The sequence below is a fragment of the Plectrocnemia conspersa genome, unplaced genomic scaffold, assembly GCF_051122295.1.
Source record: "Plectrocnemia conspersa isolate PC_06_02 unplaced genomic scaffold, ASM5112229v1 ptg000003l, whole genome shotgun sequence".
NCBI lineage: Eukaryota > Metazoa > Arthropoda > Insecta > Trichoptera > Polycentropodidae > Plectrocnemia > Plectrocnemia conspersa.
The window spans coordinates 14,352,649-14,378,934 of NW_028277167.1; the positions used below are offsets into that span (position 1 = coordinate 14,352,649).

The 26,286-nt window shown below is 31.3% G+C and overlaps 4 protein-coding genes across 20 annotated transcripts in view; 3 read left to right on the forward strand and 1 right to left on the reverse strand.

Annotated features, from left to right (window-relative positions):
- Positions 1–492: 492 nt before the first annotated feature.
- LOC148236697 (uncharacterized) lies at positions 493–1,167 on the forward strand. Its single transcript, XM_088182477.1, has one exon. The coding sequence runs from the start codon at positions 547–549 to the stop codon at positions 928–930; it is 384 nt and encodes a 127-aa protein (XP_088038603.1). The 5' UTR covers positions 493–546; the 3' UTR covers positions 931–1,167.
- Positions 1,168–2,474: 1,307 nt separating this feature from the next.
- On the forward strand, positions 2,475–4,411 carry Cwc25 (CWC25 spliceosome associated protein homolog). Its single transcript, XM_088182560.1, has 4 exons — positions 2,475–2,518; positions 2,581–2,790; positions 3,066–3,383; positions 3,449–4,411. The coding sequence occupies exons 1-4, from the start codon at positions 2,501–2,503 to the stop codon at positions 4,274–4,276; spliced, it is 1,374 nt and encodes a 457-aa protein (XP_088038686.1). The 5' UTR covers positions 2,475–2,500; the 3' UTR covers positions 4,277–4,411.
- A 4,257-nt stretch (positions 4,412–8,668) lies between these two features.
- On the reverse strand, positions 8,669–12,762 carry pelo (pelota mRNA surveillance and ribosome rescue factor). Its single transcript, XM_088182269.1, has 7 exons — positions 12,591–12,762; positions 12,271–12,514; positions 10,799–11,053; positions 10,512–10,734; positions 10,252–10,444; positions 9,573–9,679; positions 8,669–9,500 (listed from the first exon to the last, which is right to left on the reverse strand). Exons 1-7 carry the CDS (start codon positions 12,629–12,631, stop codon positions 9,412–9,414), a joined length of 1,152 nt encoding a protein of 383 aa, XP_088038395.1. The 5' UTR covers positions 12,632–12,762; the 3' UTR covers positions 8,669–9,411.
- Positions 12,763–14,176: 1,414 nt separating this feature from the next.
- CLIP-190 (Cytoplasmic linker protein 190) overlaps positions 14,177–26,286 on the forward strand; it is a 55,183-nt gene continuing 43,073 nt past the window's right edge. For 5 of the 17 annotated variants that reach the window (XM_088182563.1, XM_088182571.1, XM_088182569.1 and 2 more), the window contains exons 1-2: positions 14,205–14,524; positions 21,042–21,230. In XM_088182563.1, coding sequence (XP_088038689.1) covers positions 21,098–21,230 — 133 coding nt within the window. In that variant the 5' untranslated portion in view covers positions 14,205–14,524; positions 21,042–21,097. Of the gene's footprint in view, positions 14,525–17,195; positions 17,247–21,041; positions 21,231–26,286 lie in introns of those variants that run through there. The other 12 variants (XM_088182562.1, XM_088182570.1, XM_088182568.1 and 9 more) reach the window with 3 other exon arrangements.

The following is a 26,286-nucleotide window of genomic DNA, read 5'->3' on the forward strand; positions in this document are numbered from 1 at the left end:
TAAACGTATTTATGTAGAGATACGCACTATCCTTTTGTCTCTTTAACGCAAGCAAAATACCTTGGCAAAGTTTGTTGATGGTTTGCGACTATCGAGAAAAATAAAATTTATTTTTTTATGTATTTTTCTCGATAGATTTTGAGAATTCATCGAGAAAAATACAAAATGCAGATTCATTGCGAATTCCCATTAAATGCTTTTTTGTTAAAAATTAAATTAATATAAATGATTCTAAATGGTTTAAAACCGCTGCAATGTCTACAAGTAGTGAAAAAAAAATTGCTAGATTATCAGCTGCGTTTAGCGAAAGCAGTAAAACAAAGAGCATTGCATTTTTAATGAAAAAAGTATTATACGCTAAAAATGTTAGTATTTATAAATATATTCGTATTTCTCAGAAATACGACTTATCTAAAGAATCTCTCGTCGCAATGATTTTATATTTTCATAGATAACGATAACATATCACCATAAAAATGATGAAAATTCATTTCGCCCCTCAGTGCGAAGACAATCATACAGGTGAAATTTCTTCAAACAATCATAATGAGAGGTATCCTGGTGATTCTGCTGTTCTCCTGCGCCGCCGTTTATGCGGCAAATATCCAAGGCAAGAACGTAATCGATGTTCCTGACAACTGTCCCGACGGCCAGAAGCCGGACGCCAATGGAAAATGCAGGGAGGAATGGCCCGAGTTCCTGAGGGGCTACAACGTGATCGACGTTCCCAATAATTGTCCCGAAGGTGAGGCTCCCGACGCCAACGGAAAGTGTAGACCAATCTGGCCCATGTCTCTCGAAGATCCTACTCCAAGAATCACCGTAACTGTACCACCGAAGTGTCCAGTAGGACAAATACCAGACCAAAACGGAAAATGCAGACCACTCGTGGAGTTTGTCCTCTCGTTCCTTAAATTGCTGTCCGGTTAAACAAAAAAACAGTAGTTGTTTAATTATAATATCTTATCGTCGATAAAGGTAGCGCGACGAATGTGACGCAATTGAGATAACAAATCACTTGTCAGCGACGAAGAAAACATTTTTTAAATGCACTTGTAAACGGTTTGGTGGGAATTATGCAAAATATTGTAAATTGTGTCGCCTAATTATAAAATAAAATTAATAATTTAAGAAATATATATATACTGTTAATAAATTGTTTTTTTTTAATATGCACCATGTTTTATTTAAAATTAAAATGCAAAAATGCTTCAAAAAAAGAGGCACTACTTTTAGTTCCATGTTCATGTATTTTTTTGTACATACATATATATGCTATAATTTATGAGCTGAAGTACACGACACGTGTTAATTTAATATCAATATTTTATTTTACTCAAATTATATTTTTTATATTTTTTTTGTACTTACTTTTTTAAATATAGCATTATAATAGGTCAATAAAGTAGACGTGGCCCTTTTTTTGACTAATGGTTTTTTTAATCCTTTTATTTCTTTTTTTATTTTAAAAATCGTTGACATTATAATCATTTTTATCAATTATATGCTTGCAAAAAATAATAATATTAAAATTGTTAAAATCAGAGTCAGAGACCATATGATAAAGTCGGAGTCGGTGTCGGTAAAATTTTAAGCGAACCCACAGCCCTGTTATTAACATATCCAGAGATGTAAATGTAAATGAGCTTCAGCTCTTGCATTCAGCTCTTATATACGGGCGTAAGTGCAAGTCCAGATGCAAAATGCGCCAAAGGGAACCATAAGAAAAGCCCAAAAGCTGTGAACGCCGACGAATCGACAATTGTGGGTCTTCGGCCACACTTTCACTTACAGCAGCAATATTCCCGGCTGAATGGGCACCACGACAATGCACCGCCCTTACCATATCTCCAACGCTTCCTGTATACTGATAATTTTCACCACGGTGCGAAATTTATATTCCCATAAATTTCGATATACAGCGTACAGAATTGTTATTTTCGTAGAACAATTTAAAGCGTTGAGTGATTGTTAAGCGATCCATTTCGTAAACGTGTCGTTGCAATTTAAGTTGATCAGAATTTGAAAATATTAAAAAAGGACACTGATAATAAAAATGTTATTATCGTTGCGGGGAGGGGAGAAGTATTTTTGGATATTTTCGTTCAAGAAGGACAAAAAAGGATGTCTAGTCACATTAATGCAAAGTAACATTTGACACTTTGAACACGCGTGACTATTGACTGATTTACAGTGCTGCCAATGTAAGAAACTCGAATTGAATCAATCTATACATATTGTGATGTTGTCGTTAAGTAAATAAAAATGGATGTCTTTTCTGTATTAAAGAACACACTTCGTAATGCCAATTTATTTGGTTTTATTTAGTTCGTGCGACACCCAGTTGTCAAGCTTTTTCTTGTTCCCCTAGCTGTTTCAAGTGGTCTATATTTTTAGCTATTCATAACGCTGACTAAGAAAATAAAAATATATTCTCGATGAATCTAAATTGATTTTCGCTTATGGCAACACTTGTTAGCTTGTAGCTGTCGCTGTCGAAATGGGCGGCGGAGACTTAGTAAATAAAATGTTCCTAAATCATAAATTATAACACACTGAAATAATATTTTGTCATTTTAGAACACAAAAAAGTCATGGCATCCCAAAACTATAAAGAACCAGGAGAAAGTATGGAAGGCGGAGCAAATTCAAGCACAAGAGGACAGAAAGATGGACGACCTCCGTAAAGAAATTGACCAAGAACGCTTTCACGAGGAAATCGTGCAGCATGGTCAAACTTCTGGCACTCTAGCCAACAAACCAAATAAGAAAATGGATTGGATGTACAAGGTATTTTCAAATTATTTTTAAATTTCATTCAATGCATCACATAAAACTTTTAATGTGTCCATAATAAATTATGATTTATATTAACTTTTTCAAACAACAAAATCAGGTATGAAATATGAATCAGATGATGCATTGGTTTTAATCTACTAAATCAATATATGCCTTTATATCTAAATTAATGATTTAAACATTGCGGTCGTTGATTTTTGTTTGGTTAAATGTTGTTTTTTTTAAATTGTTCCAACTTTAATTATGTATTCATTTTTATTTTTTAGGGGCCCACCCATAGTGTAGACCGGGAACAATATTTGCTCGGGAAAGCCATTGACAAAACATTTGAAAAAATGGCTGCTGAAGAGCAGCAAAGTACACAATCTGTGCCAAAAAACCATGTAGAACACGAATGCATACCATTTTCAATCCGTAATTTAAAAAGCGACATACCTCCGGTTGATAGTCAAGTAGATTTGGCACGAAAACTCTTGGAAGATCCTTTAGTTGCTATTCGTAAAAGAGAAGTTGAGTCGAGGACGCAATTGTTACAGAATCCTGTTAAACTTAAACAGTTATCTATGCTATTGAAAGCTGATCAGGTGTGTAATTTAATTCTTTTTTTATTTTTATTTTGATATGTATTTTATTACATTATTTTTTTTAGATGGAAAGGACTAAGAGGAGAGAGTTGAAGAAATCCAAGAAAAGCAAGAAGCATAAGAATAAATTAGAAGACAAAATATATGAAAAGTTGAAGAAATTAGGCGGCAATCAGTTGGATGATATTAAGAATTTATTATCTGATAAATCTAAAAAGAAGAAAAAGAGTAAATATAGTTCCGATTCTGATTCAGAATTTGATTCTGACTCGGATGAAAAGCCTACACGTAAACATAAGAAACATAAAAAAGAAAAATATGATAAGGATGAACCGTCTCATAGCAGAGATTCGCGTAAAAGAAGTAGTAAATATTCAGACGAAGAAGACGATCGTAAAAAAGCTAAAAATAAGAAATACGAGTCGTCCGATGATCGAAAAAAGAGGCACGACGATTCAGATTCCGAGAGAAAACCTTCTAGGAGCTATAATGATAAAAATTATGGACTGGTTAAAGCCGATGGAAGTAAATTAACTATACCGAACAAAAGTCATAAGTCTGTAATCGAAACCAAAAGTAAACCGTCGACTAAAGAAGCGGAACCGCGTGCTCGAAAAAAGTTAACTGAAGAAGAAATGGACGAGAAGAGAAGGCAAATGATGCAAGATGCTGTTAAAAGAGATAGGGAGAGAGAACACAATGTTAAATATTATAGGAATCAAGATAAGAAGGAAGAGTTAAAGAATAAGGATCATGAATTTCAGAAAGATTTTGTCGAGAAACATTTGCGTACGGCCGTTGTTAACAGTAGTGTAGAGAGCAGAATCAAATCTAAAATTAATAACATACAGCGTTCTTATGGAAATATGGATAAAAATTTTGCTAGAAGATAATGTTAGATCAACTTGAATGAATATTTTTGAATTAATGCTATGTTATACATATACAATTACCTCTGATTTTGTTTTATGAAAAACTACAAAATATGAATAGCAAAAATTTACACAATCACTATTTTTAGAAGTACATTACCGTTTTTTATTTAATGATCACTAACTTTATCTGCAATTTATTCCCTGTTATATAATTTAGTATCCCTCAACACTTAACGATAGAAAATTTTTTTTTTGAATTGTGACATAAAATTAACCATGAGAAAAGTAGTCATATCCTGTAACAAAAAATGTCTTGTGACTATTCTTTTTTAATTACATTAAGGTGACCAGATTTAAAAATATCATAGGATACGAAAAATTAAAGTCATTATTGCTGTGGGAACTAAAAATAGGCCATCTTGATAATTTTGTTCAAATGCCATCTTTATTCAAATTTTTTTATGAGAAATTGCTAAGGGAGCTTAAAAAAAGTGAAATTTTTGTTCGAGGAGTAATTATATATAATTGTAAAATATGATGAATTAGAACCTTTAAACCTTTAAAAAGCTTTAAATATACAATTATAATTAAAGGATCATGCCTAAATACGCGAAAAAACAACAAAAATGTCATTTTAGACTGCACATATAAAGTGCATTAAAAATAAAGTGAAGTGGATTAGGTGACTTTTGTTTCTTTGCAAGCAGACGAAACAACTGATGTATGATATCTTGTCGTTTGCAATTCGTAATTATTTTGTGCTACTTACAATTCTCCACCAGTTGAAAGGTTTCTGGCGTTTATTGATGTTCATAAGAGGACTGCTGTGAAACTTAATGTATTAAAAGAAGAACTGAAATCTTTTAATATCAACGTAAAATTGTTCGCACAGGCCTATGATAGTGCAGCAGTAATGGGCTGATTACGAAGGATGACAATTTAAATGAGCAATATGTAAAATAATTGCTCCATAAAACGAATTGTTTGTGCATTACTGTTGAACAGATTAGGTGCGAGCGAGCGGGTACTGGTCAGAACATTGAACACCTTATGAATAACTTTCTGCAAGAATCCGAAGATTTATATTACATAAATGCACAAACAATTCCTTTTATGGAACGAAATATTTATTTAAATGCACATATCTATCAAAACAATTCCCTGCTAAATAGCACCCATTACGAAATGGAGTACAACATCTAATGAAAGACGTTTACCCTAATGCCAATTATGTTCACTGCAATGCACATCAGCTGAATTTAATTTTAAAGAAAATTTGTTCATCAAATAAATGGGTATGAATATTTTTTTCCACATAAGTGGATTTGGCGTGTTCTTATTATCTTCTACAAAACGAAATGACTTGTTTCACGAAGTTAGTCAAACACAAGTACCGAGAGTTAATGAAACACTGGAACTTTCGTTCTAAGATAGTGAATTGTATAAAAGATAATAAAATGTAACTTCTGGGATGTTTTAACAAAATAATCGAAGAAGCATAAGACGACAAAAGCGTGTAGGAATCGACTGGATTCAAAAAGATTTTAAATCCACATATTTTTATTTTTTTTACTCAATTTTAAAACATGTCGACGTTACAGCACATTGCAATCAAATAAAAGCAGCAATATCACTATTGAAGAAGCATTCAAAATCATACCTTAATCTCGTACAGAATCGCATCGCTGATTTAATTCCTGAGGCAGTTCCATATTAGCGAGAATATACCTTGAAAAAATACATTGAAAAAAATAAAACACGACTCACTAATTACTGATAAAAGATTCTAAAAAAATCAGAAAAAGACAGATCCCCGAATATCAAAAGATAAAATAACTTTCAATCCTCATACGTACTAAATATGTGTAGCATGTTTATGGTTAACACTTACCTGGTTTATTTGCAATTCGAATAATTATATTAAATCGGTAAATCAATCGAAAATACTTTTATCAACAGATGTCATTAAACTCTTCAATTTTGAACGATAACATTATATACGCATTCGGTAGTGGGCTTTATGTATTTTGTTTATGTATGTACATAGATACCATTTTATAAGATCATGCGTCTCCATGAAAATTTAAAATAATTAAATTATTTTTTCTGATTGGTCGGAACCGTTGAGAACTGCGATTATGCAATAATATGCTTAATGTATATGTAAATATATACTATTATTCTATTATTATTGTTACCAGAGTGCCACCTAATTTTTGTCATAATGAATAAATAGGCCCCTTCAATTAAATATTTTATTTATTATAAAATCAATTTCATAAAAAATAAGTAGCCATTTACAGCACTTAAGCCGCATGCAACTAAATATGACAACGGGAGTGGTAACAGTAATTTTCTTGCTAAACTTGACATAATTGAGGCATTTTGTTTCTGTTTCGACACAAAGCTACACCATTGTATATTTATGTTGAAAAGCGTTTGAAAAGATTAATCGTTTTACAATTCTAAGAGTTCTTATTGATATTGAATGGCTATGTCAGTTATATCTATCAATATCGATTGTGTTATCTAATGTGGGATAACAATTTCTTTCAAATCTGTTATTTAAGTCACAAGCCATTTTACCCAAATATTCCACAGCAAGTATAGCAGAATCACCTCACACTTTTAAGTCAATAGAATTGCTCAATTTTTTTGTCTGAAACATTTTTTTATACAATTGCAGAAGTCCAATAAAACCACATATACTATAGTTCGCATCAATACGGGTCTTATTTGCTACTTGCAGTTGTTTATTTAACAAATTTAATTTTTCGAAGATAACTGTTAAATGCGTCATGTGTAACATTTTGTATGAAATGCATGTGTTCAGGATTCCGAATCAGAGTTCCAGATGCGGAAACCTAATCAGGAAACCGTACACGTGCGGCCAGTCTTACACTCCTGCCATTTGTTTTAATAAAGTTAATACATTTTAAAATTTAATATATAATATTATCATACCAAGATATGTTTAAATGTTCAAACGCGTCATTGTAAGGAATATTAAAAGTAGTTTTTGGAGTGACGGATTGCGGTATTTCGAGTTCGGAAGATGATAGACGAAGGACTTAATACATTCTTCATTTTATAATTTGAACCTAGCAAACAATGTTGCTGTTTCCAGTTTCAACATATTTCCATTTGAGTTGGAAATTTTTTATAAAGTTTTTGCGTAGCTTATAAAGAATAAATCTATATTGTCCATATTTTACTTTTATACGTTTTTCATTTTTAGGTATCGTAGTACTTGATCGGTTGTTTCTGCATACTTTGACTTCTTTATTTTTCTAATTTTGCGTTTTGAATTTTGTGAAACTTCATGAACAGAAATTTGTGATGCATTAAAATACGCATTTATATTTTCTGCAATGAAACAATGAAGAGATTGAGAATCGCTTTGACCAGTTTTTTGTCTGTCTTGGTTTGAAATATTATTTCCAGTTGTTCATTGAAATTGTCTAAATATCTCATTTGTTCAGCCCAAGGCCAATTTTTATACTCTTTATAAGCTTCGCCTGAGGAGCTTGGAACTTCATTGATTACCTGTAAAAATACATTTATTTCAGATACCTTGCAGAAGATTATTACAAAACAATCGAACATTCATATCGTAATGGATTTACAACTGTTGGTGTAATAATACAAGAAGAAAGTCAAGCAATTTGGAAAACACTACAACAAATATATGCCACTACCCATGGAAACAACGTAGAAACAGTCTGAAGCTGGATTTAATGAGATATGGAGATTTCCCAATTGTATCAGGAGCACTAATGGAAGATATGTTTATGTAAAATCCCCACCGAATACTGGAACATTACATTTTTGCTATAAACAGAAATTTTCTATCGTGTTGCTTGCCGTAGTAAGCCCAGATTATAAATTTATTATAATTGATGTTGGCAGCTATGGAAAAGCTGCCAATTTTTAATAGCACAATTTTTCACAGATCTTCTTTCTATCACAAGCTTGTTAACAATCAGTTGAACATTCCTGGACCAAAACCATTAACAGGTAGAACACAACCAGTGCCTCGTGTTTTTATTGGAGATGGTGGTTTCAAATTAGAAATACTTTTGATGAAACCGTTCGCAACTGACGTAGCTATTCGTGAAGAAAGAGTAAAAAACTATAATCAGAGACTTTGTAGTGTAAGGTATATATGGTGGAGAATACATTTAGTATTTTGATTAAAAAATAGAGAGCATCTTTAAAAACATTATATTAGCTATTCTCATACTCAGTGTTAATGCTTAGTGACATTTTTTCACATCTTTGTCATCTATAATATTTCCAGAATTTCATATGAAATGTGTCGAAGGAATATCAAAAATTTCTTCTGAATCACTAATTCAAAAAAAATGTATTTAAGGTATTTCACAAATTGTACTTGAATACAAACAACAATTCATCATAAATAATTTATTATTTATCATTTTCAATAAAAAAAAACAAATACGTTATAAGTTAATTTGGAACGTTAGATAATAAAGTTCATGAGATTTTAAAGTATTTATACACATAAATAATGAACAACATAATATCAGTATTTTTTATGTTATGCGATAAAAAAATCAACAAAAACCAGATATACATGAATTAATAAATATTCACCGAAAGATAAATATTGCACAGTAACCGGACTCGGCTATTATACATAATAAAAATCACAACTCACTTGCATAATTGCAAGTTAATTATATCATTAATTAAATACATAATACACTTCCAAGCGTTGGCAATTAATTGGCCTTTTTGTAATATAATTTTTTAAAAGGCAATCTCTGTCTTTTGTGTATCAACAAAGCCCGAATTTGCAATCATAACGAAACATTATCATGTACGACTAATGTAAATAAGACACAGTCATCGTGTAAATCTTTCGTATCAAAATTGTCTCGTTTTTATTGAAGTTTTTGATATGAACACGTCTCGTGGTGAATTTAATATATTTTCATAGATCACAAATTTTGTCGATATAAACATAGGATATTTTATTTGTTTTTATTATTATTAATACAGGCAAAAAATGTAAATTATCACAAGATTTAATGTTTAACTAATTTGAGCTATGTCAAAATGTTATGTTACACGTGTAACATATCAGCTCTTGTAACTTAATATCGATAAACAATTTAGCTAAGCACACTTTAATCGGAATCACTTTCTTGATCGCTGTCTTCTAATTCGGGCATAGGAAATCTCAATATCGCAGCAACACCAGTTAGCTGTTCTAATTCTGAAACAATAAATAAGATATTATAAAGCATGAACTACAATATAAAATTACATAAGGTATAAAAAAACTTACGTTCTCCGGATATGTGCATACTTGAAAATATTTTAACTTCGCCTCCGTATTCTCTTACAGAATCGACTAATTTTACATATTGTTTTCTTAATTGAACGTCTTGACATCTGAAAATGTAAGATCATAATAATATAATTTAATTTATTGTAATGTGCAAATAAGTGATACAATTGAAGAAATGAAGACAGCGGCGATGAGCGAGTTGTGATTGGGTGAAGCTTTAGGTAAAAAATATGCATAGAAAGCAAATATAAAATGCTTATACTTAGTAGTGAATTTAAATAGGAAATCACCTTTAATTATAGGCGTAATGAACACGCATAATATGAATCTTTATTTTCAGAAACTTGATTTACAAAATACAAATATTTAGTATTTCTTTCAGACACAGATAATATAAAAGGCAAATTTAAATATCGTTCATATGATCAAGTATTAATAAAATATATTTTACTATTAAGATAAATTTAATGGAAGCATAGTCTTACAGTAATATAATAATAGTGAGACTAAAAAAATATTAAATTTGTCAAATTCAAACTACTGCTTTGTGGAATATATAACTGATATTCGTCGCATAAGTTTTAAAATCCTGCTCTTTGCAAGCAACTATAGTAGTATTTACAAAATCTTATATTCGTAGATGTTGTACAGAAAATCAAAAAATAAAAGTTCTTACCTAAATAATTTATCAGATATGAGCAGAGTTTCGATTGCTTGAGCTTCGTTTGCGCTATCTACATGTTTTTTGCCATAAAATGCTTTTGCAGGATCGTTCTGAAGCATGGTGTAAAACGTTTCGAGTGCTCGCACTTCGCCCGCAGCTTTAGTATCGGAGATTCTAGCGACAACGGCAGGATCTTGAAGTACTTCTTCAAATCGAATACGAAAATATTTTAAAACACCATTTTTTTAATATTGCTTAAACAATAGTTATACCTTTCAAAGAATTTTTGAATCCCGACGATGAGTGTATGAGCATAAACTTGCCCTTATTTTCAAGCAGTATTTTATTATCAGTCTTAACAGCTTGTTGATACATATATTCAAAGCATTGATCTTTGACGAAACCGGGCGACGCCAATATCACACATTTTACAATGGAAAAATTGATGTGCCTTAAAATTGCTTGTAAAACGGATTCATAAAATCTATTTAATCCCTAAAATATATGTATAATCATTGTAAAATAATATAACATGTATATATATTTTTTAAAAACATACTTTTTCATGATCTTGAACCAGTCCTTTTCTTTTGCGAGGTATATTCACATCAATTTTGGATCTCACTAATGTCATAGAAGATGTGATCAGGCAGACGTAAGCCAAGCCTTCTTGCATAACAACGGCCGCCACGTCAGCGTGTTGAGTTAAATCGACAGCTTGGCTGATGCGATCTAGCGCGACGGAGTCCCATAGCTGCTTTTGTAACGTGAATTTGCGATTCAGCTCCAAAAGCAACGTATGATATGCGCCCATCTGAAAACATATATGTATGCACATATTAAATTTACAGTTACAACTTAGTTGCATCGTATATTCAAACATTGTTTATGGTCAACACACTTGATCATAGACAATGTTTCATTTTTTAATTATATTCATCTGCAAGCACATATAAGTATTTGAAGTAACATAAAATATATATATATATATAAAGAGAAACGTTAATTTCTTAAGTCAAGAGCTCTGGCGAAATGAAATAAGACACTTCTGAAATCTGAATTTTTTTAATCAATGTAATATATCATGAGATATAAAATAGATAACATGAGGAGTTTCAATGTTTGTCCCCTGTAGGGCAGCACTTGTAGATAAATATTTAGGTTGCCTGTTTATTATTCTGTTTGAAAACAGATTGAATAAATTGCTTTAAATTGTGTTCAAATTTTCGTCCGTGAAGTATGTCTATAAGTTTGTTTTTAAATTAATTAGAAAATTAAAGAATAACATATTTTCTAAAATAAAATATCTAGTGATGAAAGATTTAAAACTAATTTGTTGTAGTGTTAATGAAATTTGCCCCAGATAATTGTTAAGAAATATTTTTAGTAGGCCATTAAGTTAGTATAAAAAAATACATTAGGAAAAAATCTGGATCTTCAATGAAAATACATCTTAATCATCCAATATACAGGAAATAAATTGTGTTTATATTTCACTTCCTATACTAACAATAATAAAAACAAATAAATTTCCTGTAAACAAAGGAACAGTATAAAAGGCGTGTTCTTTAACTGTCTTATTCAAACGCTTCTATCTATCCGACGGATCGCATCATAGCTATGACGCCTGATCCTCAACCACGTGATCCTGCCATGGATCTGATTCAGCTAGTTGTCAGAGCACCTTATTTACCACATACAATATTTAAACACGGAGGCACACCGATGAGAGATGACATCAAATGGACAGTAAGGATCATCACCTGTCCCGATTGCAAGGCGAAAAGGAGAGCCAGAACTAACAGAAGACGCGAACCCGAATATCGTGTATAATTTTTTATATTTTAAAATAAAATATTTATTTTGTAAAATATGGTGTTTTATTATTTAAAAAACTATTATTACCTTTTAAAGTAACTTCTTATTTTATCTGTATTCTACGAACAATTTAATTTGCTATATAATATTTATTTAGTCTAAATTAATATTATCGGATTTTAGATCAATGATCCGAGATAACAATATACTCACTTTAACATATTGATTGTCTTGAACGTTTCTGCCTTTCAAGCGAAGGGCGCAGGCTTGCGTGTCGAAGTCGATATTTTCAACACTGATCTTCAGGACGGTCCTGACTTTGCTGCTGGTCGAAGATCCGGTGGCCGATTCGGTTTGCACCTTTCTAAACGTAGAGCTGGTGACGTTGTCGCCTTCGGCTATTAAGTTATAAGCGTGCCACATGTCTTCCGACTCTTCCGGGATGAGGCCGATACTCCTGTTCGACAATTTGCATTGAAATGTCAACGTTTTGTAAGATCGATAGGTTAGGTTTGTAAGTTTCGCGAACTTACCCCATTCCATCTTTGTCCAAACTCTTGTGAACCAGCTTCATGGTGTAACGTTCAACAGCGACGAAGACTCATATTTTTGGCGCGGTCGATCGAGTTCTAAGATCTTAGTTGTCCAGATGACAGATGACACATTGAAACGCCATGCTGCCAACGGCGTCGTCGAGCGACGTGTAATATGAAGCTAGCGTATAAGATAAAAGGGGTAATATTGAACACGTTATCATCATAAATAAATGAGAATTTTTCATGAAAATGCGCAGAAATAAAATTTAATCTTTATAGTACATTTTTACAGAACATTCACCAAAAAATATTAGAAGACAATTTAAAATTTTATTGTTTTAGATCTCTCATACTTATTGTGTTTTCAATCGCATTCAGTACTGTTTTTTGTACAACTATGCTGAAATCATTTAAATATATCGACTTTAAAGTTATAATGTTATTATTTGATTCATTTAACTGGTCCTTTTCTCCGTATTTGCGTTAGATTCAAAATTAGAGCCGTAGCGAAGGTGGGGAAGATGGGAATAAATGACCCAAAGCGCAGAATTGAATAGGACACAAGAACGGAGCTGGTAATAATCCATATTTTAACAATTTTTCCAAGAATCACAAAGCATTATTTGTAAACTGTGATAACCATAGTTTTAATTTGGCAATAACACACTTAGCCAAGCAAGAACCAGACCGGTGGTGGTCATTTTATATGCGTTTTTTCTCGTTCTAATATTCGCTGGAAAGAGTAAAAAAAATGTTTTGCTATTGACATTAACGCCATTAGAAAACACGCTGGAGCACAAGAATAAAAACTGTCACAGCTATTAATCAAGGACTGGACGCGTTATTTAAATTTTTAGTAAATTTGTCAAAAGACCCAGAAATAACATTTGAAACTAAAAGCAATGTAACACAATTGTTACGAAATATTTTAAATTTTATTGTTTTAATTAATTTTTGGAACGTTGTTTTAAATATTTAATTAAAAGCGAAGATCCTATTATAACTTTCACAGAAGCAGCAACTTGTCTTAAATTTCTGGAATTAGAATTGTTCAAACTCAGCGATGATTCATGCTAAACTTTTCTTGAAATAATAAAAATAATATGCACAGATTAAAAAATAAAATTTGTAAAAATAATTGGGTGATGTACGGTCATAAAAATTTTAAGAAAATGTTTATGACCATTGGTTTTAAGCGTGGGGCCGATATTTTTAACAAGTAGCCATTTATTTATACATATGCGACTTTCCAACTTGCCTCGGCTGTTAGCAATATTTCTGTCAACGGTGGAAGTTAAGGAAATGAATATTATGGATTTAACAATGTTATTTGGGAATTGTCGAGTTAACAATTAGAGTTTAAACTTCTAAATTGACAAACACAATTTTAAGTTTTATATTTGTTGTCGATAATAAATCTAGCATATCGTCTTTTAAAATATAAAATAATTGTGGTGATGATTATGAAAAACGTTTTTATAATAAAACCACTTGATATGTAATATTGTGGTTGATTTTTAAAACCGATACTTGATTATTTGAATAATTCACGAAGCGTGTTCGTTTACGGTCGGTGCGCTCGCAAGCGCGTTCGCGAGCGCTTACAACGACAGTTGTGTCCGCGCGCTCGGTCAGTCGTCTTCTCCATATTTGGCATATGTTTGAACCGACCGCGATATGTCAAATCGTAATATTATTCGTTCGCGACGAAACGTGCAATCTATTCCACTTCCCGTCTCAATTTTAGCCTCCCGATAATTGATTTTCGTTAAATTTCGCCCACTTTGGTTCATCGGCCTGCTAATTTTTATTGTGTAACAGTGATACGGTGCACTGTCAGGCGGATTCCGTTACGATCGACGAGTTCAGCGAGAGTTCGAAGCAATTTCACCATTTTATAACATAAAACCTAACCGAATAACGTCGAAGAAGTAAGTTTATAAGTAAACATACATGTTATCATAACAAAAATACGCGAATTTAAAACCAATTACATTTGCATCACAAATTTATGTAATTAAAATAAAAATGGCGTAATTGATTGAATCATCGATGAAACCGGACCTGGTCGTGAAATAAATAAACAAGTGTATGTTTAAAAAACACATTTTGTTTATGGTCGCCATGTTGTTTTTTTTACTATTTGAATTATATTTTTTGAAAGAAATAAATCGATTATTTGCGCGCTGTAAAGTGACCTAATTAGGGTCATCCTTGTTTGAACCAATTCGTTGCACCGTAATGTTTCGGTGTGTGCGTACAGCATATATGGGTCGTTAAGCTTCAAAATTCGCTAATCAATTATTATATAATATACTTTTTATTTTTAAATACAGATTATTTTATATGTAATTTCCTTATTAACTATATAGTTGTAATTGATGACATTTTTTGACATGAAGATTTAATAACCAAATTTATACGTTTTACGTATAAATCAACTTTTCTACATTTTATCAAGTGCCATTTTTTATCATTTAAATACCCCTAATTAAGAACATGGTAACTGTAACGATTTTTCTACAAAAAGTTTAACTTTTTGTACTTCAAATATCCATAATTAGAATTTAAGGCAGTGGCGCGTAAACCGTGGGTTGCGATTGCGACCCTATATAGGGGTCGGGAGAGACCTAAAAAGGGACAAAGGGGACGCTAAACATACACGTTTTTGTCATCATAAGTTTACGATTAAAAAAATCTACTGTCTCACCAAAGGTAGTGAGTGAAAATAGTTTGCGATTAAGATTTAAATTCATTAGTTACGTATCAATAATAAAAAAGATTTTCAAAATTTTGTCAAAAATATTTTAAAAATGACAAAAATTATACAGTTAAAATTAGCGTGCTATTTTAATTACAAGGAGTAATTTTCTCTTTGTGGCAAAATATGTACAATGAGAATAACTAATTAATTTATTATTAAATCGGGCTTTAGAGAATAATTTTATATTTTATGGTAAATAGTCGAATATTTTTTACTTTTGAAACTTGACGACTCGTATAATACTTACAGTTCTGTTCTTTTGCTGATAGTATAAAATAAAATTTAAAATTATATTGTATTGTATTAAAAAATATATTGTGATTCGTTGACCTTTTAACCGAAACCAGAATATAATACATTGTCTATTCTACACATACCCATCCGTATACGGGAAAGTCATATTATGGGAACTGGTATACTTGTATGGTACATTCCATTGTACTTTAACGAATAATATGCGAATATTTGTTCTTGCTTCAACTAAAAATAAACAAGAAAGGATTAATTCACATATAAAAAATACTCGAGGGAACAATACATATTATTTAAGAAAGGGTAATTTACAGTGTGTGCTAGAAAACCTTCATAATTGACGATCGAAATATTAACACATTCATAGTCTTTTTTTCAAGGCAAGTTATTTTTAAACTTATAATGATATTTTATTGTTGATTTCAATCTTCCGGAAGTATTATGAAGCAATGAGCCATAATCTTAATTTGGGCTTAATCTTGATCGATTAAGTCTTTGTTCTTTGATAGATTCTAGCAGATGATATGAGTATCCTCGCCCCGAATAAATTTTCTTTTGACTTTATGGACTGTTTTTATTTAATTTTTAACATAATATGAGTATGTAAACCCTGTTTCATTTTTATTTAAAAAAGTTTTCTGGCAGGTGATGTAGCGGCTGATTACATCACAGCACAGTTTCCAAATTCTTTAAAATTTTCAAACTAAAATTTTCTAGTATATTTTTACTACCATCGGATGTAATACATTTTAGTCGATTTCACTTCAGTGTGTTTTCGATGTTTTCGATTAATATAGTCGTTAGATTAAAATTGTCAGCGGGCCATAGTTTACCGATCCCTGGACTATACCACTAGACAATCGTGCATTAAACTTTTGAACTATAGATGAACGATGAAATATGTTCAAATATATTCGACGCTGAATTTTTGAAAAATTTTCGTTTTTCCAAAATTCTACTAGTTTTACCAAAAAGAATGATTATTTTAATATTTCGTTTAAATGTCATGAATGATAGATCATTTCTAGGAATAAAAATATTAACGATTATAAATATTTAAAGGTCAAATATAAAATTAGAAGAACGCTGAAAACGGCACTTTCTGTTTTCAAGGTTAATATTTGAATGCAAAGAATTTTAGAAAACATTTAAGCACACACAAAGCTGCATAATAACGTTTATATATAAATAAATATTAGATTAACACTAAATATGTTTACATACATACATATATTAGACCCAAAAGTTTTGTATTATCTTATCGTGTTTTGTTGTATGAATTTTTTGTAACATGATATGTATTTTGAATGCTTATGTCATACATTACTAGTACGTGCAGTATGCGTCTTTTTAATGACTGCACATTCTGATTAAGAGCAGATAGTATCTTGAATTACTAAGCTTCCGATCTTTGAACTGAAGTTCTGTTATACGAACTGCGATGTTTGCTCAAAGCTTTTGAATTCTCTAAGTTCCGTTGTGGGTCAAATCCCGCAGTCCAGTAGTTTTACGATCGCTCGCCTAGACCTGGTCTTGGCCAACTTCCAGTCGGGACGCCTCCTGTGTACTGAAAATAAACCAAATTCAGTTGTCAATAGGACGCGAGTGCCGCATCTTGTATTTTTTTTATACGCAAGGTTCAGTTACCTTTTCTGCACCATTTGCAGGGAAACCCCTCCGTAGACGTTTCTTAACGATGATTGCGCGTTATACCGGAGCAAATCCGTTATGTGTGGAGAATATCAGAAAAACGTACTTTACTTGCGGCTAACGGATTCTACGGATTTCGATTGCCGCAAAAGCAAAAACTCAGTACAACCGTGACTCATTCAGCAAGTGTTATTCGTCGTTGACTCTTTTCCGCTTCATTCCAATTCCAATACGTCGCTCTAAATAAGTGTTGTGTAATTTTTGGCAAAAAGCAGCATTTTGCGCAGTTATTCTGTCGCATAATATTAAATATGCAGAGTCGAATGAAAAATGCGCAATGCATTCCCGTGGAGTTTTAACCATGTTAAGGTCTTGTGTTATTGACCTTAAATTGCTATATTTGGTGGATACGTTTGAATTGATTCAAAAGAATTTAACCTTTTGAGTGCCGTAATGTTGAAAGTAGACCTGAATGTCAATGTCGCTCTAATATGATAATGTTTGTATCAATACAACTCATATTCAATATCGTAGCCCTCGGCGTGTGTATACAAAAGTATAATGTAATAGCCTTATAGATTTAAATGTCATGCTTGCTTACTGTTCCATATATTTATATTTCAATTTTAATTTCGTGTTATTATAGATCTTAAATTTAAATTTTATTTTTAGATATGTATACCGAATACATTTAATATTTCGTTCATTTCAGTAATTAATTTATGATTCCGTTATTTTATAGAATTCGAATGCGCTAATGGTGCAAGCATTTATTTTTTATAAGTACAGTAAGTCCTCGAATCGATAAACAAAACTTAATTTTGAGCCATTATAAAAAATCACAAACTACTTATTAAAATATGTAGTTTGTAGTGTTTGCCTTACAGCCATTTTCTTTACTTCATAAATTAATGTATAGTATACAATATTCACTGCTATTAACGCATTTTTGGCAAATCTTTTTAAAATAAAGGTGATCTAATATCAGCTTCCTTAAAAATACACAAATTTAAGGATAACCTCGATTTTTTAATCGAATATTTGACGTATTTTATTAATTATGAAAAATAATATCAATTAAATTAAATGAATCCTTTGATGTCATTTTTGGACGAAATGTCGGCCATAACTTGGCGAATGTTGGTTTTTAGATGCTCAAATATTTCGGGTTTGTCGGCGTAGTCACGATCTTAGCGTAACCCCACAAATTGCATGATAATGGCGGCTAGTTGATGTCACCAAAACGTAAAATAATGCGACCTGGAAACTTTTCACGCAAAACATCCAAAGCTGCACTCGATGCGTGGAACCGCACAATATCTTAAATTTCGTACAGTCCGACTTTCATCGTTTTTAAAAAAGTAAGACCCAATAACGCCGCCTGACCACAATGCGCTCCATATGCGGATATTTTGCTTATTACTGCATGAATTATTCACTGTCCATGTTCTCTGAGTTCTTGCGTTATCTGCATTTTATACTGGTGTAGGTATAAGACCAGATCCAAATTGCGTCAAACTGTGCTACAAGAAAAGACGAATCCATAATTCCTGGTCTTCGGTCACACTTTCACTGACAGTAGCAATATTTTCGGCTGAACGGGCGCCATGATGATGAACGCAGCGCTTATTTTTTTCCACTACGTTGCAAATAATTCTCTCAGTAGGACGATTAAATTTACCATAATCTTCCCATAAATTTCGATACACAGTTCGTACAGAATTGATATTTCTGTAGAACAATTGAATTTAACGCGTTAAGCAGTGGTTAAGCGATACTAATATTATACGCTGAATACGCGTGATTATTGACAGCTGTCTGATTTACAGTGCTGCCAACATAATAAACTCAAATTGCATCACTCTGTATATAATTATTTATTTAATATTTTTAGACCTGTTAATCAAAATTATGAAAAAACAGTCATACATGCTCTTTAATTAGATATCCATACAAGTAGTAATGTTTTGAATATATTCTTAAAGCCCTTGAGATTTTGTTGTGTTTAATTAGAAGTTGTTGGGTTTTTCTATTTTTAACAGCATTTCCACCAAGTTGAAGTGTATCTTTAGATACATTAAAACCCAGTACATGTCAAGATATGCAACACATTATTTTGTATTTGGCATCGACCGTTGCATTATTCGGATAGTTACGGTCTTTCTGCAAGTGCTTTGACTGTTAATAGGCTCAGTTACGTAATCGTTTGTATAAAGCCGACGTTCTTAAAAAATACAATGACATATAAAGCTTTTAACGATACTGTCACTTTATTTTTGGTAGTACTGAACATTAAATCAAAATATATATATATATTAAAAGCTGCTTAAATATAGGTACACTGCACGTTACTGAAACTTACAATATATTTCGTTTAAATATAATAATATAGTCAGAATGGTTCGATTTCATACATTTTACACAATGCGTCACGACACACGGGTCCACAGTGATGTGCTTCTATCCATATAAAATATATGAAAACGATACTATTCTGACACGTCCCGTCACGCCACGACACGATGTCTGTAAACATCGGCGCGCACACATTGAACGTTTGGACAGTGGGTCGAGGACTCCCCGACAATTAGCGTGCAACTAAGATGACCAGACGGCATCCTTTGAGTAAGATTTGCCTCCTCTAAAATTTTGTCCGATGGCATTTAAATAAAAAAAATCCGAAATGACCTTTTTTAGTTTTCGTAACAATTCATTTGTGTTCTCCTACACCTAAAATTTCTTAGATGCCCTTTTTATTTTTAGTGCCACCTTTGATATTTTCAAAATCTGGGCTCCTTACTGCAACTCACCTGCCAATGCCTGAAATTTATACATATTAGGAAAGAAATACATTTCATAGCGGTATCCATCACTTTTTATTGCATTATATTATTATTTTATTCAAGTACTTTGAAACTGTTAATATATACCATTTTATAAACTTTTAGCAAGTCCTTGCGACTGATTTCTTTGCAACTATTAGGTGCGGTCCCGACATTAAATACTTGTAATTTTAAATTAAGCGCAATATTGATAAGGATATTAAACGCAATACACCCAGGCTTCTGGTGTACTATTTTGAGAAACATATACAACGACTACAACACACGTCTGAGAAATCAAAAAATCAATACTCGGCTATACAGCGTTTGCTGTTTTTAGGCTTAATACTATTTTAGGACCCCAAATACGTACACCATTTCGGGATAGGGGAGAAAATAAATTTCAATAATATATTTATTTTAAAAAGATAAACGGCCGCGAAGCGCGATTTCTTTATTTTTTTAGGCACATTCTATTATTTTACGTATGTGAAGTGCAATGCGAATAACGCGATCTTCCAAATTATTAACAGACGATCTTTGGAAACTGATACTTCTTAATCTTCATTCGTAGGACTGCAAAATTGATATTTTGAATTCATATTTATATATGAATTCATTTTTATGAGTAATAATTATCTTTTATTGCGCATAAACAGCGTATGTTTGATTGTTAACGAGATGACTGAACATTTTTAAGACACTATTATGCTATTTTGATTGTTTTACACAACAATAGTCAATACAATACAATACAAACGCTGCGAAAGAACAACTCTCAACGACGCAACAAAAATGAAGCGTGTAATACGATTGAGTGGTTATCCTACATTAACCGAGTTAATTAAAAGTGGGCGTCATTTAATTGAACCGTCCATTGTGCTCCCTGTAATTATCCTTTGTTAATTATAATCGAATAATTATTACATATGTTTTTTTTCTTAATTTTTTAAACGCCAGAAATGACGCAAGTGTGTACGTGAAAAATTGCTGTTTGTAACGTGTTTTGTGCAAGAATGAGCGAAATGGAAAACTCGACGTCGGGGGACAATAAGCCCCCGAAACCTTCCGGGATCAGACCTCCGTCGAAGATTGGGAGAATGTGCTCTTCCGGCACGCCCAAACCAGCAGTTCCTGTACCTTCGAAAAGTGAGTTACGATTTTTTTTATTTAATAATTTTATTCTCGTCGCGATCTGACCTCATAAATTCCAAGGTCTGTTTTCGATAATGACTCGCATCGATTTGTCACGGGTTATTAAAAAAAATCTGACGACCTTTCGCGGGTCGCTTTTTGATTTTTTTCAATTTAGGTGAGTTATTTTTATTTATTATTTGTATGTTTTTTTATGTATGTTTATTTCACAGACGTGATTGTTTTTGTTGTGTATGTTGTATGTATATTGTTTAATGTCAATAATATGCAAATACGTTTTAAAACGATAAGATGAAAATTAGCCCAGATAAAAAAAAAAAAATTATAATTCAGTCATCGGATATCTGTCGGTCAATCAGCTTTATTAAATTTAGTTGCGACTTTACCTCTTCAGTCGGATAATTTTTGATGAAGTTCGATAGATGATGCTGTACCATTTTTTTGTAGACTTGAGTAATACTATGCATGATTAAATATGTGCATTATATTTATATCCGTGTAATTACATATATGCATGTACGTTTTGAACGAATCGATGATTTGTTAGTGCTCAATCATAATATGCACATAAATTACAGTTGTATAATTTAACGATATTTAATCATGTGCATATTAATATAAGTGCATCTAACTATAGTTACATATATTAAAGTTTTTCTGACTGTGATAAAAAATAATGTTAAAAAGTTGGAAAATTATTAACTAAAACACTGGTGTCTTAAAACTGTAATACGTAAAATAAAAATATTATTTATATAAATTGATAATATATTTATTAATACTATTCGTGCCATTGATAAACTTAGACATTATGTAAATAAAGCTATGCGGGTCAAGCTAATATATTCTTAGATATGCTGTATTTGCATAACACTGCCACTGAAAATCTTCAAATGTCATTAAAAATAAACACAATTTTTTTTTTACAATAATCTCCAATTATCTCTATAAGTATGTAAAGCGATTTACATTACTTTTTGTCTATATATTAGTTTTAAGAATAAACTCTGATTTTTACGCAGTTTCATCGTATTGTTTACATACATATTGTTATATATTTATATATTACAACTCTTTGTTTATGTGGGATCAACGAACTTACATACGAGTTTTGATCCAGAGGGTCTTTTTATGGACTAAGACGACGAAACACCCCTTTCTTACATCTAATTAACATACTTATATAAATAGGGGAATGTCCTTCGTTCGTCAGCATTCATATTGATAAACATTACAACTCTTTGTTTATGTGGGATCTATGAACTTACATACGAGTTTTGATCCAGAGGGTCTTTTTATGGACTAAGACGACGAAACACCCCTCTCTTACATCTAATTAACATACTTATATAAATAGGGGAATGTCTCTTGTTCGTCAGCATTCTAACTAATAACTTCAAACCTCATCGAGCACACGCGAAAATATAACATAATATGTATGTATATTTTTTGTTGTATCAGAATGATACAACAGGTACATTTATGGAGTGGATCGGCAAAGGATTTTGATTTTTCAAAAAAAAAATATTTGTTAAATAAATACGCGATAAAAAAAAACGTATTTTTCCGTGACCTGCAGATAAAGTAATAACTGTTACTGATGTTACATCAGTAACAGTTATGCATGAATGTACATCAGTGATGTACATTCATGCATGCCTGATTCGTACTTCCATGTTTACTGCTATTAAAAATATATATAATACTGATGAAAATTTACATTTTTTCCATTTTATTTATTATTATTAATTATTTTTACGTTTTGAGGCCGATGGGGTTTGATTTTGCAGTTAAAAATTGGCACCAGAAAATCTGAATAACCAATAAAATACACATGTGGTTATTATGGTTTTTTAGTAGCACGAAATAATGAGCGCGGAAGTAAATGTAACTGACAAATAATGTTGTGTTTAAAATGTGCATTGACGAATATTAGGTGTTTTAAGTTAATTTAGTTTCTCGAGGAAAATTTGTTATTTTTTGGGAATTTTCATCGAGTCTTTTTATGGTAAAAATTAAAGTTGTAGGAAAAGTAAAAAAAGGAAAGTAAAGTAAAAAGTAAAGTTGTATGGGTGGGTCCGTGCCAGACGTTTTAAAACAGGCATGCTTTTTTGAAAGCTTTTAATAGATCAAAAAATGTTTATGATATTCTCAACTACTCTAATAGGTCTTATCTTTGATTTAATAATCTAAAAATTACATTAATAATCAGATGAAAAAACCGCTCCGCGTGCGAAGCTACAAATTGAAAAAATGAATGGGGACTTTCCACAGAGGTTTTTTTTTTCACTGAAAATTTTCTCACAAAGGTTCCGTTTCAACAATTCCTACAAATATTTTAGGCTATGTCACGCATTTTTTCTATTATTCAAAAATAAAGCTATTTCATTTACTTCTTTATTTAATTCGGCGATGTAATATAAAATTATTACTGGGTGTGACTGATCTGGTCGAAAGAAATCTGTAAAAAAACATGTCAATATTTATCGAAAGTGTTTTACTTTTTTTAAAATAATTACACTGGTTTTACTTCGATGTATGCCATTTTAACATGTATTGCGTATAGCTTGCGATTTTTCACGCATATAAGAAGTGTTTAGTTTAAATAGTTTATTTGGTAATTTATTTTTTTACATTTTTTGCAAGAAAATTTGACGAGTAAATAAATATGGCCTTGAAATATTCACCAATAAACGACACTTCTCACATCAGGTACATCTATGGAGGTGCTCGGCAAAGGATTTTTAATTTCTAACATTTTTTTTTCATTTGCTAAATAAACGGAATTTTCTGATACATACAGATAAAATATTAACTGTAACTGATGTACCTTCGTGCATGCATGATTCGTACTTCCATGTTTACTGCTATTTAAAATATCTGGAATAGATTTGCTATTAAGTGAACTGTGAAATAATAACAATTGTTAACGTATTTGTTTAGCATCGAGATCTCTCTTCCAGTATTTCCAGAATTTCTTTTTATTTGTTCGAAATAGTCATTAGAATGAAATTAATTATTTCTACAGGTGGTTAAAATTCCCTCATTATTAAAAATACTGATCAATTTTTAAATGTATAAATATCCAGAAACTATATGTTTTTATATATTCTGGTCAATACTGTAACAATCTAACATATCAATTATAATCACTATTATAATTATTGCAATCCTTGTGAAAAATATATTAACGCACAGACGAAGTCTAGAATATCGATTGTCCTCCTCAACATGTATTTAAATACATCTTTAGTCATCTTTACAGTTAAAATATGCAAAGATCCAGTAAAACTCCCATAATTGATAATGCCTCCTCTGTAACTAGTTCCGTTTTATATCATTAATCCCTATTATAATTTCTATGTATATTAATATCTAGTTGTGATCACACTTCACTATAGTTGCGATCGCCCGCATGTATAAAATTAATACTAATCATGCACGTTGCGTAAACTTATGATATCATCGCACAAACGTGAGTCTGTTTCACGGCATTAATTTTTTAGTAAGTGACCGTTATGTTTTTCATCAACCCGACGAACTGGCGATCGACTCGTAAATTATCATTATGAGTACAGCACTTTGATGATTTATGCGAATTTTGAAAAATCATTATGTCATCCTTGTAGCGATTATTATCGAGCACAGTTTCCCACGCCGCTTGCTCCAAACGTTACACCTCCGAAGATGATTTTTTTCCGCAGTCGCAAAAGTGAGGTAAACATTGCGTAGATTCTCATTGTTTTCAAATCAGGCTTCTACACGTTTTGTTTTACCGGTGGTGTTAATTTGTATTGTATCGTATATCGTTACATCATATTTGGTTTGTAAAGAAAAATAATTGTATTAGATTATTTATATGAATATTCGCATTTTAGGTTTAGTCCGAATGATAAAATATTTAATAAAGATATTTGTAATACAAAAGAGGAAGTAATACTTATTCATCGCACGATTAGTCATAGTTTTTTATATTGCGATACGTAAAAATAGCGCAAATGTACGAAGATTGAATTAAAATGTTGCTATTCGTTGAGAATATAATCAACTGAAGAATACACCATTCACGGCGTCCTTAGTTAATACCACAATAACCATGAATCGGACAATGAAAATGTTTTTAAGTGCAAAAAATCCTTCAGTATTCGTGGCATTGTGTTACTTTAAAAAAATAAAACTGTTAATGCAATTACGGTTTAACGTCTGATTGTTTCGGTTGGATCTAAATAACTTTTATTATTTTAAGCACTTTTATACTCGAGCAATGTTTGACAATGATGATACGTAGCGTTAAATAAACTGGAATAATTTAAAAAAGATAATAAGTGGTAATTAGTACTGGCATTATGGAAATTAATATATACAGAATAAATAGTCAGAATTTAAATCAACTTTGGGTCATAATTATATTATTCAGGGTCAAAATAAATATCAAATGGTTAGAATAAAAGTTGCAAACGGTCAATATAAAAATATAATACGATCAGAATTAAAATAACAAATAGTGAATATGTCTTGTAGAAATTTGTGATTTGTGTATTTTTTTGTTTAACTATGTATTGGTTTTTACATTACAACTATGTATACCTAATTGTCATAGTGTATTTAGTACACTCAAATGTTGTTCAGTTAACAAATTTGTTAGATATCCATACTTTGAAAGTCGAACAGAATAGTGTTGAAAAATCCAATGCTTATGTTATTTTTTTGGAAATTTAATTAGCAAGTAGGGGGAATTTCAACTTAAGCTGCTGACTTTATGACTAATTATCCTTCTGTCTATTATGCACATATTGTGGTTTTAAAAAATTATAAGCTTTTAAACAATCTTCTTTCCATTCAGGTACTTCTAAAAATACTTTATACGCTAATTAATTTAATTAAGTCAATGAGTACTAATAAAAATCATCAACAGTGTACAAAATATTTGTGTCTTATTAATTTCTACATTTTCATTAATTTTTAAAAATACGGGCGATAAATTTCGAAAAAAGATTTTTAAAAATACGGGCGATAAATTTCGTTTTTGAAACAATAAATATAGGAAAAC

Coding starts and splice junctions, on each gene's coding strand:
- pelo (XM_088182269.1), bottom strand. CDS start 12,631: ATGAAGCTGGTTCACAAGAGTTTGGACAAAGATGGAATGGG. Junction 12,515..12,590: donor TTGGACAAAGATGGAATGGG/GTAAGTTCGCGA, acceptor ATTGTCGAACAG/GAGTATCGGCCTCATCCCGG. Junction 9,501..9,572: donor TATGCACATATCCGGAGAAC/GTAAGTTTTTTT, acceptor TTATTGTTTCAG/AATTAGAACAGCTAACTGGT.
- LOC148236697 (XM_088182477.1), top strand. CDS start 547: ATGAGAGGTATCCTGGTGATTCTGCTGTTCTCCTGCGCCGCCGTTTAT.
- Cwc25 (XM_088182560.1), top strand. Junction 2,791..3,065: donor AAATGGATTGGATGTACAAG/GTATTTTCAAAT, acceptor TTTATTTTTTAG/GGGCCCACCCATAGTGTAGA. Junction 3,384..3,448: donor TGCTATTGAAAGCTGATCAG/GTGTGTAATTTA, acceptor TATTTTTTTTAG/ATGGAAAGGACTAAGAGGAG.